Source organism: Bidens hawaiensis, unplaced genomic scaffold (assembly GCF_021521415.1).
Source record: "Bidens hawaiensis isolate Kalapana, Puna unplaced genomic scaffold, B.hawaiensis_p1.1 tig00028772_1, whole genome shotgun sequence".
Classification (NCBI taxonomy): domain Eukaryota; kingdom Viridiplantae; phylum Streptophyta; class Magnoliopsida; order Asterales; family Asteraceae; genus Bidens; species Bidens hawaiensis.
The window spans coordinates 148,542-160,006 of record NW_027494717.1 but is presented as its reverse complement, the minus strand read 5'-3'; the positions used below and the strand labels follow the sequence as shown (position 1 = coordinate 160,006).

At 38.7% G+C, this 11,465-nt stretch overlaps 1 protein-coding gene across 1 annotated transcript; it reads left to right on the top strand.

Moving 5' to 3' along the window:
• Positions 1–1,517: 1,517 nt before the first annotated feature.
• Positions 1,518–4,913, top strand: LOC143577705 (putative late blight resistance protein homolog R1A-10). Its single transcript, XM_077061464.1, has 2 exons — positions 1,518–2,370; positions 2,559–4,913. Exons 1-2 carry the CDS (start codon positions 1,525–1,527, stop codon positions 3,297–3,299), a joined length of 1,587 nt encoding a protein of 528 aa, XP_076917579.1. The 5' UTR covers positions 1,518–1,524; the 3' UTR covers positions 3,300–4,913.
• Positions 4,914–11,465: the final 6,552 nt, after the last annotated feature.

Sequence of the window (11,465 nt, the reverse complement as noted above, 5' to 3'; positions counted from 1 at the left end):
GCGGCTTGAAAGGCGCCGCCATGTTAATTTTGTTATTAGAATAGTTCCACTTTTTACCAAACGGAAAGTAAATATAAATACAAAAGTATGAACCAACCTTTGGTTAGAAATTATGAACGATAATAAAAATAACATAAGGGTAAACATAACGTACAATAAACATAAAACAATGATAATTTTTTCTCCAAATATAAAGTTTTAAGTTTTTTTTTTTTGCTAAATCTCTGTTTGGTATAGGTAATGAAATGAACAATGTAATAAAATAGATAATTATTATTTCATCGTTTTTTTTGTTTAACATATGATAATAGAATATATCATTATTTTGTGTTGCTGGATATAGAGGACGAAATACAAATCAATCAATCAATCAAGCCCTTTATATCCCACAAATAGATCATTATTTTGTGGTGCTGGATATAGAGGACGAAATACAAATCAATCAATCAATCAAGCCCTGTATATCCCACCACATAGCACGCTATCGGTAGGGTCAGGGGAGGGAGGGATGTAGGCAAGTCTTTCCTCTATCCGTCAGAATAGAGAGGCTGCTTCCAGAGAGACCCCCGGCTCATAAAGCTACATACAGGTAAACAGAGTAAACATACATCCTACAAGCAAAGACATTTAGAAATATATAGATAGCAAACTACCAAATAGCAAGGAAATACAAAAAAACGAAATACAAATGATAAAAATAGAGAATGAAATACAAATGATAAAAATTATTAATGCCTCATAATATAAAAAAACGAACAAAAAATGGTAATGGTGGTGGCAGCAGTGATGGTGGTTGTGGTGGTCAAGTAGGGGTGGCGGTTGAGGTGACGATTGTGGTGGTTAATAGGTGGCGGCAACGACTACATGGCGGCATGGACGGTCACAGTGGCGGAGGAGGCAGTTGTGGTGGTCAGATGATGGTAAGGTGGTGGTGGTGCCAAGAAAGAGTGGTGAAAAAAAGAATGAAATGAAAAAAAAAACATATGGTGAGAATGAATAGTTTTAATGTGTTTATAGGGAATGAGATTCCTTCGTGTAAGAGCATTGACATCCCCTAAATTATAAAATTTGTTACAATAAATTTTCATATATGAAGAGCCACTATTTATTCATCCTCCATCAAGTTATGTGAATGTCTAAAAGTAAAAAAATAATAATAATAAAATAAGTGTTCTTGAGTAAGATACAAATAAAAATATGGAATGAGATGTTTTTTATTGGGGGAGCGGGGCTCAAATGAGAGATAAATTATGAAAAATATGATTTTTAGTTAAATTATAGGAGAGAATATGGTGAGGGGACGTGAATACTCTAGATGATTCCATTCGGGTGATCAACCAAACACCCTATTTATTCATTCACTCATAATGATTTATTTCATTCCGCGTATCATTTTTGCGTACCATTATTCCTTTTTGAACTTTAAATTGCAATTTAAAGGTGATTATGAAATGATATACAGCAACTTGATTGCACTCATCAAGAATTCTTATTCACCTTTTACTAGTTTGTTAGGGAGAAAAGATGGCATACACAGGGTTGGAATTGTTCATGGAGAATTTGATGCAGCTGAGTTACCATAACAATAATCGAATAGTCAATAACAACACATCAATCTTATCAAAAAGGCCTCAATTACAATTTCTTTATCAAGAGCTCGGAAACATGATCGAAATCTTGATTGTTGAAGAACAAAACATGCTACATGAGATTGAACTAGTGAGAAATCTGAAGAGACGGCTCAAAGATGTAGCACACGAGGCACACATGATCGTGGGTCTTTTTGTATACTCTAGAAATTATAGAAACTTAAATTATAACATGCTTAAGTACAACCTAAATTTTATGAAAAGTAAGACAGCAACCACCTATCAGCACTCCTTGAATCTTAAGGATGTTATGAGATCACTAAAATCTATCAAAGAAGAACTCATAACGATCCTTGATAACCGGAAAATGGATTCATCTAGAAGTATTGATAGCCTGAAAACACAAACACAAACTGTTGTTGCTGGCACCAGAAATCCATTAGCAACAAAGAAAGTGTATGAGGAAATGGTTGTGGGCCTCACTCGTGATGCTGAACTCCTAAGAGACAAACTGGCGGAAGATCAAAAGCAACTGGATGTGGTATCTATTGTTGGTATGGGGGGATTAGGCAAGACTACCCTTGCTACCAAACTATTTAATGATCCTTTTCTTGTGTACCATTTCCATATCCGTGCATGGGTCACTGTTTCTCAAACATATGAAATACGAGATTTGTTGATTCAACTAGTGGCATCCATTTGCATGAAATTGTCCCTGACAGTGCAAGTGACTCGAAACTTCGTGAGAAGTTGCATAAAAGTCTTATGCGCAGGAGATATTTGATTGTTGTTGATGATGTCTGGAGTATTCAAGCTTGGGATGACCTCAAACTATTTTTCCCAAATGATTACAATGGCAGTCGAATTCTGCTCACAAGTCGTCTTAAAGAAGTCGCTTTACATGCAAAATCGCATGGTTTTATTCACCAGTTAGAATTTTTGACAGATGTGGAAAGCTGGGAATAACTCCGTAAGAAGGCCTTCCATGGTGATAATCTTCCAATGTCGTTGATCGAACATGGAAAAGAAATTGCAAAAAAGTGTCATGGATTGCCACTTGCAGTGGTTGTCATGGCTGGAGTTTTAGCTAAAGAAGAACGAAGCAAAGATTCATGGGAAAGAATAGTTGAACGTGTCAGTTCCTACATTGTTAGTGATGAAAGTAGGAACATGGATATCATGGCTTTGAGTTATGATCATTTACCTCCTCGTCTAAGAGACTGCTTTTTGTATCTAGGTGGCTTCCCAGAAGATCATAAGTTTCTAGTACGAAAGTTGATATGGATGTGGATGGCTGAGGGGTTTGTTGAAGAAGATGGAAAACGAAGCTTGGAGGCAATCGGAGAAGATTACCTGAACGAATTGGTTGATAGAAATCTTGTAATTGTTACGAATAGAAAATTCAATGGCGATGTCAAAGCTTGTTCAGTGCATGATCTATTGAGGGAACTCTGTTTGGAAAGAGCTACAAAAGGACATTTTTGCATGAAAATAAGCACTCAAATGAGTAATTTTTCTTCTATGAAACAAAATAAGCCACGCCGCATATTCACAAACCAGGGCTTCGAAATCAACAAATTGTTTCATGAGCCATTCCCATGGGTTCATTCACTTTTATGGTGTCATAAGAGCATGTCTTTGATTAGCATCACTAATAGGTATTTCTATTCTTACCCTCTTCTAATGATGTTGGATATACAAAAGTGTTAACTTGAAGACTTCCCATCGGCTATAGGATTACTTGCTCACTTAAGGTACCTTGCGTTCCGGTACACCAAAGGTTTTCCATCCTCAGTATGTAATCTTTGGAGCCTTCAAACCATCATTGTTAAAAGTAAGTTACGTTTTTGTTTACCAAATGCCATATCAAACTTGGTGAATCTGAGGCATTTATGGAGTAATGGCTATATCTACTTCCCTTCAATTGAAAGCCCAATGAATTTGCAAACCATTTCTAATGTGGCTCTATGTTGTGTTGCTGAAAGTTGGGATAAATGTTTTCCTCGTGTCAAGAAGGTTACTTGTACGACTCTCACACGGAAGAATCAGAACTTCAAGTCACTCAATTCTCTAGAAACTCTGGTGTGGATTTATAAAGCCTCAGGCATACAAGATAGTGGCCGGCAACTAACAACCAATGTTAACTTTCAAAAGATTCATGTGACATTTCCGGATTCATTAAGAAAACTCTCCTTATCAGGGTGCTATCTTCCGTGGAGTGATATGTCAATTATTCAAGCTTTACCAAACCTTGAAGTTCTAAATCTACTAGAGTATGCATTTTGGGGACCCAAATGGCCGGAAGCTAGTGATGTCCCATTTCAGAAACTAAAATTCTTGAAGTTGAATGGCTTGAATGTCGAGCAGTGGGAAGCTTCTAGTGACAACTTCCCATGTCTTAGACATTTAGTGCTGGATACGTGCCGATATCTTGAAGGGATCCCTCTTGAAATTGGTTACATCTCAACACTTGAGCTTATTGATGTTGATGACTCCAATGACGCTGTTGTTGAATCCCTTGATATTATTCAAGAAGAGCAACAAAATTTTGGGAACTATGACTTGAAGATCAACGTTAGAAAAATGTTGCACAGCCTCGCTTATAATAGGAAATTGCGAGGACTGGCATGGGTGGTTGACTGGTAAGTTTTCTTATAAAATTTTGGGAATTATAACTTGTTTTTTGTATACAGAAGGTACAAGGAGTCTTCTTGTAACATCAAGAAAATGTGTGTTTGATTATATCATAGCCATAACATATTTGGGTCAGATAACATATATAAAAAGTATGCAACCATAGAACAGTTTATTATAGACACGATTAATTTTAGAGAGATGTTTGTAAATTTATTTATCATACATGTAATCTCACATACCTTGAAATTCTTTATGGTTTATAAATTAGAATCATATGTTATACACATGCTTAATGTCTTTAATTCGGGTTTGTTTTTTCATTATGTAGAGAATTAAAGGGACAGTGGATGGATTAACACTACATTACTAGATAGAGTTGTAAAAAAACCGGTTTGGGCCCCGCCAACCTGGCTTATAACTAATAAAAGACATAACCTAATGTGCTACTGACCTGCTTGACCTGATAATGTGTCAACCCGTGTCCTGAAAACAAACCCGATTAAGTCAATAATCACACCCTTAATTGGTTTGTTTAAACCATTCATGCATCCTCAGCAGCCAAATCACCAACAGACTCGAACCCGTTGACCTGCAAGATTAATCCAACGATTTATTGGTCCCAAACCAGGGTTAACCCAATCCAAACTGATCCGATCAGGTTGAACATTCTTTCCTCCAAACCGGTTTCCAACCGATTCGGTTTATACCAAACCAGTTTTGACCAAGAGTTAACCAACCTAGACCTGTTCAGGTTAAAAATCACAAAGCTGGGCCGCAGCCCAGTGGCCAACAATTTTCTGCCCAACCAAAATATAAATTAGGTAATAGCTTGTTTAAATATTATTATTGACGAATTTTAGTAAAAGAGCTTGGTGTTTCAGTTCACATAACTTTCCTAGAGAGTGGTCATTCATTTTTGTTATAGATTAACAAACCTTAACATTTTTTTAACTGTTAATTCGGATTACTGACGGGCCACTAACCCACCCTATCATCTCCACCCTAGGAAGAAACCCACCTACAGGTGAGAAAACCCCCCTGACCCAACTTGAGCCCCTTTACAAACTGAAGTTTTCCGGTGTCTCACTCTAACCAATTGGACTAGATAATTGGACTAGAGATCACTCGGAAAAAGAAAAAAACACTAATTGATGAGCTTTTCTAAATGAAATTCAGTAAAGACATTTAAGCAAATAATATTTAATCTAATTGGTGGTGGTGGTCGTAGTCGTCGTAGTAGTGGTGGTGGTCGTCGTCATAGTCGTAGTTGTAGTAGTGATGGTGGTCGTCGTCGTCATAGTCGTAGTTGTAGTGGTGGTGGTCGTAGTGGTGGCCGTGGTGGTGGTAGGGGCCGGTGCTTGTCATCATGGTGTTGGTGGTGGTGTTGATGGTCGTTGTCTTGGTCGTGGTCGTGGTCGTTGCCTTCGTCATCGTAGTAGTGGTGGTGGTGGTAGTGATGGTCGTCGTGGTTGTGGTAGACCGACAGTAAGAGCAACAACAGTAGATATTTAGGAGATTTGGAATTTTAAAAACTAAATGTACGACAAGTTTTTAATCAGGCTTTTTTAGAGGACAAAATTACAAATTTTGTCCTTTAAACATATGTGATTTATGGATTATGTCATTTAAAAAGTTTACTTGCAGGCGGTGTGTTTTACATGACATGTTTGTTTGATTTTCGTCCTTTTGACTAACCGTCATCCGAAATCTCAGTTAAATATTATCATGTGCCAAACATGTGAGGGCATAATTGTAATTACACATTTATTTAACTTAATCTTTTAAAGAAAAACTATTATAATGATGTGGGTCCCACCATTTAACTCAACATCACATATCTTCATCCTCATTTCTTCCTCCAACTTTCAACCACCACACCACAACCACCATCTCATAAAACCGTTAGCTCAGGCATCTCCGAGTGATGAGTTGCAATCTCTCTAAATCCACACCTAATAATTTGTTCCTCACACTAAACACCCACAACTTTGATTTATGAAAACCCTATTAATGGAGTACCCAAATGGGGCTCCGTTTGAATCATTCTCCCCGGCGTTTGAATCAAAGTTTGTCGGATATATCCTCGCTAGTAAATGTTTGTCCGGCGGATCTTCGGAGCTATTACGACAAGCAAATCGGGCCTTCCTCTAGCTCCAAAGAGGGTTTTTGTTTTTTTTTTTCAGTTGTGGAATGGTTCTCCGGTGATACCACCTATCTCCACCACCACTGTGGGTTTTCCCTAGCAACTAGGACCTGCAAATCATTTAAGTCTCATCTCTAATAGTTCAGATCTGCTAATCGAACCCATCTCATGTTTAATGTGTCGTCGATAATTGCGGTGGCCATAAGGCGGCGTGCAGCGGCGATTAAGGTTGTGACACAGTGGCGATGAAGGTGGTGGTTGTGTCGTGGGTGGGTCTTGGTGGTAGTGAATGTACAGAGGAGACATGATGGGGATGAAGTGTGGGACCCACATTATTTTTATTGTATCTAATTAATAATCTATTATATATTAATTATAAAAACATGTGAAAAATACATTTATGCCCTTACATGTTTGCACATGATAATATTTAACTAGGTTTTTGGATGGCAATTAGTAAAAAGGACGAAAATCAAACAAAAATGTCATGTAAAGGAAACCGCCTGAAAGTAAACTTTTTAAAGGACCTGATCCATAAATCGTATATGTTTAAAAAACAAAATTTGTAATTCTGTATTTTTAGAGTTAATGATACTTTAGACTATGGGCAGTGAGCTTAACTACCATTACTATTTGAGCTTACGCGGAAATTATGCTAGACATATAAAAGATAATAACCTCCTCTACGAGAATTCCTCCACAATTATTGTTGTTTATTATGTAGTCAAATATATTTATTAGTTTCCTATTTTGTTGCATTATATTCATTATATATAATATAGTCAAACTCTTTTAATTCAGTAAGAGAGAATGCAAATCATCACATGGTATCATCCTTATATCGATCCATCATCTTCCCTTTCTTCTTCCTCATGACGATCCCTGCATATTCTTCCTCCAACACCATCGAAACCACTCTTCCCATGGCAACCATCCTTCACATGATAAACATCAAACTCTACATCATCCAACTACCTTTATTGGCATAATCAAATTCTTCCCCTCCTTGCAAACCAAAAGTTAACCGGTCATGTTGATGGATCCATTCCACAACAGCCGAAAACCATCACAATCAACTCCAATGAACAACCCAATCCTTCTTATCCTGCTAGGTCTTTTTCGAACCAACAAGCCATTCTCATTCTCAATTCATCTCTCACCGAGGAGGCGGTTGCCGAGATCCTTGGTCTCACAACAGCCCGTCAGATCTGGACTGATCTAGAAGCAGCCTACAGTAACACCTCTCTCGAACGGATGCATCTCCTACGGGACAATCTCCGGCTGTTAACCAAAGTCTCTTCCACCGTGGCTGAATTCGATAGGAAGTTTAAAGCCGTTTGTGATCAGTTAGTGACACGGACAAAACTCATTGGTTCCTTTGTAGTCTCGGTTCTACCTTTGAAAGTTGGTCCACGGCCATTCGCACGGCCCGTGATCCACTTTCTTTCCGAGATCTTCTTACAAAAGCCGAGAGTCAAGAACAATTTCTTCATGCTCTTCATCCTCCCACTCCTCCTCCTGTTGCTTTTGTTGCCCATCAACATCGCTCTACCAGTTCCTCATCCTACAGATCCGGACCCGGATCCGGATCCGGTTCTAGATCCAACAACCGTGGCCAGCCCCAAAATACGTCATTCAACCATTCCCGAAGGCCTCCACATTGTCAGCTTTGCCGAACCAATGGACATTATGCAAACAAATGTCCAAAACTCTCCTCCTTCGTGGCCGGTTCTTCCTCGGGTAATGATGGTCTTGTTCGTGCGTTTCACGCTCAATGTCATGTTTCCAATGACGGACCCGACTGGACTGCCGATTCAGGGGCTGATCTTCACATGACGAATGATACTGGTAATCTTCATTCCTTTTCTCCTTATTCGGGTAACTCTTCGGTCATCTTCGGTAATGGCCATGAATCACCGATCACTCACAAAGGCCACATATCTATAAATAAAAATGTTTCTTTGAAAGATGTCTTAGTTGCTCCTAACATAACTAGGAATCTTCTTTCGGTTAGCAAGTTGACTCGTGACTATCCCGTTGATGTTTTGTTCTCAGATTCTTTTTTTCTTATTCAGGATCGGAAAACAAGCCAACCACTCGCTCAAGGTCGGTGTGAGAATGGTCTCTAGGTGCTTCGGGACAAGTCATTTGCTTTTGTTGCTTCTGTTTTATCGAATAAAGCCTCTTTTGAGTTATGGCACAATCGTTTAGGGCATGTTGCCTTTGAAATTATTTCTACTTTACAGAAACATGGTTGTTTATCATTTACTTCTTTATTACCGAAGCCTAATATTTGCCTCCATGTCAACTTGCTAAAGCACACAAATTACCATTTGATTTAAATGAAAAACGTGCTTCACATCCCCTTGATCTTGTTCACTGTGACTTATGGGGACCCTCACCGGTTTTGGATAAAGAGGGTTATAAATATTATGTTGTTTTTATTGACGACCATTCACGATTTTCGTGGCTATATCCTCTTAAAACAAAAAATGAATTTTACTCAGTTTTGGAAACATTTTTGCGACTTGTTCAAACTCAACTTTCACGAAAAGTTAAAGTTTTCCAAAGCGATGGTGGTTCGGAATTTGTTAATCAATACGTGCGCAAGATATTTGACAATAATGGTACATTTCATCGCTTTTCTTGCCCACATACCGCTCCCCAAAATGGTCTTGCCGAAAGGAAGCATCGCCACATAGTCGAAAAGGGTTTGGGCATGCTTTTCCATGCCCGCGTTCCTGTCAATCATTGGGTTGATGCTTTTAGTTCCGCCACTTACATAATAAAACATTTACCCACCAAAGTTCTACATAACAAATCTCCATTTTAAATACTTATTCAACTAAACCAAACTACGCAAACTTTCGCGTTTTGGGTGTTGTGTGTATCCTTACCTACGAGATTATGCCCCTCACAAACTCGTCCCTCGAAGCATTCCATGTATTTTTATGGGCTACACGCCTCAATACAAAGGTTATAAATGCTTTGATCTGGCTTCATCTCGTATGTATGTCACTCTTCATGCACGTTTTGATGAAACATCCTTTCCCTATAAGGATAATTCATCCCACACAAATCTCGCCAATCTTTTTCTTTCTACATTTCATGAACCCACTCTTGTTTCTCACTATTAATCGCACCATCCCAGCCCTCCACCTACTTCTAAACACTTTGCCAACATCAATAATTTTACTCCACCTTGTACCCTTTGCAAGGACACTCCAATTTCATCCTCTCAACCTACTGCCTCACCATCCCCCACTCTAAATAATGAACCCTCTACACCATCATCCATCCCTTAACCACCTTCCATTCCCACTAACCAACATCCTACGGCTACTACCCCACAACCACAACCACAACCACAACCTATTCCTACTATCCAACAAACTACGGCCACCCCTTCTCCTACACCCTCTCATCTGATGGTCACAAGGTCCAAAGTCGGCACCTTCAAACCAAATCTAAAACATACTTCTCATCTTGCTCATGCTATGCATTCTTGTCTTCATGCGGCTCTTCTTACCACTGTTGATCCTAAGGGCTTCAAAAGTGCTTCGAAACATACGCCATGCATACGGAGCTTCAAGCTCTTCACAACAATAACACGTGGACTTTTGTTCCACGGCCTTCGTCTACTAATGTTGTCGGATCCAAATGGGTCTTTCGCACCAAATACAAATCTAACGGTTCTATTGATCGTCACAAGGCTCGGCTCGTTGCTCAAGGTTTCACGCAAATCCCGGGCCTAGATTTTAATCATACATTCAACCCCGTTGTTAAAGCATCCACCACACACATTGTTCTTTCTTTGGCCGTTATCAACAGTTGGCCTCTTCGCCAACATGATGTAAACAATGCCTTCCTCAATGGCTCTTTATCCGAAACCATCTATATGGAACAACCACCCGATTTGCTAGCTCCACTTATCGGAATAATGTATGTAAGCTTAATAAGGCTCTTTACGATCTTAAACAAGCTCCTATGGCTTGGTTCCAACTCTTGAGTTCCTTTCTTCAATCATACAGTTTCATGTGTAGTCGTGCCGATCCCTCTCTCGTTGTCTTTCATCAAGGCGAATCTCTCATGTATCTTCACGTTTATGTCGATGATCTTATCCTTACTGGTAACAAATCCACCTTGCTCACCGCCTTCACCCAGCGCCTAAACTAGGAATTTGCTATTAAAGATCTCGGCTCCTTGAACTACTTTCTTGGCCTTGAGGTAGTTCACAATGAACATGGTCTGTTGTTAACTCAAACAAAATATGCCAATGACATTATCACTCGTGTCGGTCTTACTCAAGCTAAACCCGTCCCCACTCCTCTCTCTCTACCACTGATACGTTTCTCGCCGATGGTATCCCTTATGCCGATCCTACATTTTATTGTTCTATTGTTGGAGTTGTAATATACAAAATTTCACAAACCCTTAATTAATAAATACCGCATTAATATATTAAATATGAACAAATTCGTATATTTAAAACTATTTAAGTGCAATCGAAAACTAACCATACACTTCGCACAATAATTATTGTTTGATAAATGCATAATAGTTAAGAATGGTTACAACGATTAAGGGAGCTGTATTAATAAACAAAATAGATTTATTTTGTTACAAATCAATTAATATAACTAAATGAATATCTTATCATAATATATGTTAGTAGTATATATTTGGTCTAATTCAAGATTCATCGTTATAGATATTTATTTTAGGTTATTACAAGTGAATAAGTTAACTGCATAAATAAATAATAGCAACAAGAATAATAGTGGAAATGCAAAATATTAAGAAAATCAATTAGCCAGCTATATGATCTCCACCGACGTCCAACCCGACTTGCACACCTCCATATTTCGTTTCATACTCCCAAAATTAGCATCTTAAATTACGGGATTTCAACAAATCAAAAATCCACCCTAACCGACTCATTCATTATAAAACCCTCAACCATATATCTCTATATCTCCTCGCCATATTCCCACCTTCGTAGCCGCCTGCGTATCGCCGGAGAAACCGCAGCCACCGCTACACTAGCTCTCGCCGACGCCGTTGCTAGTCACACACCACCGCTCGTCTCCGCTCTC

Excerpts from the sequence above, each read along its gene's own strand:
- LOC143577705 (XM_077061464.1), top strand. The coding sequence starts at position 1,525 with ATGGCATACACAGGGTTGGAATTGTTCATGGAGAATTTGATGCAGCTG. Across the intron at positions 2,371-2,558 it reads TCTTATGCGCAGGAGATATT|CGTAAGAAGGCCTTCCATGG; the intron begins TGATTGTTGTTG and ends TGGGAATAACTC.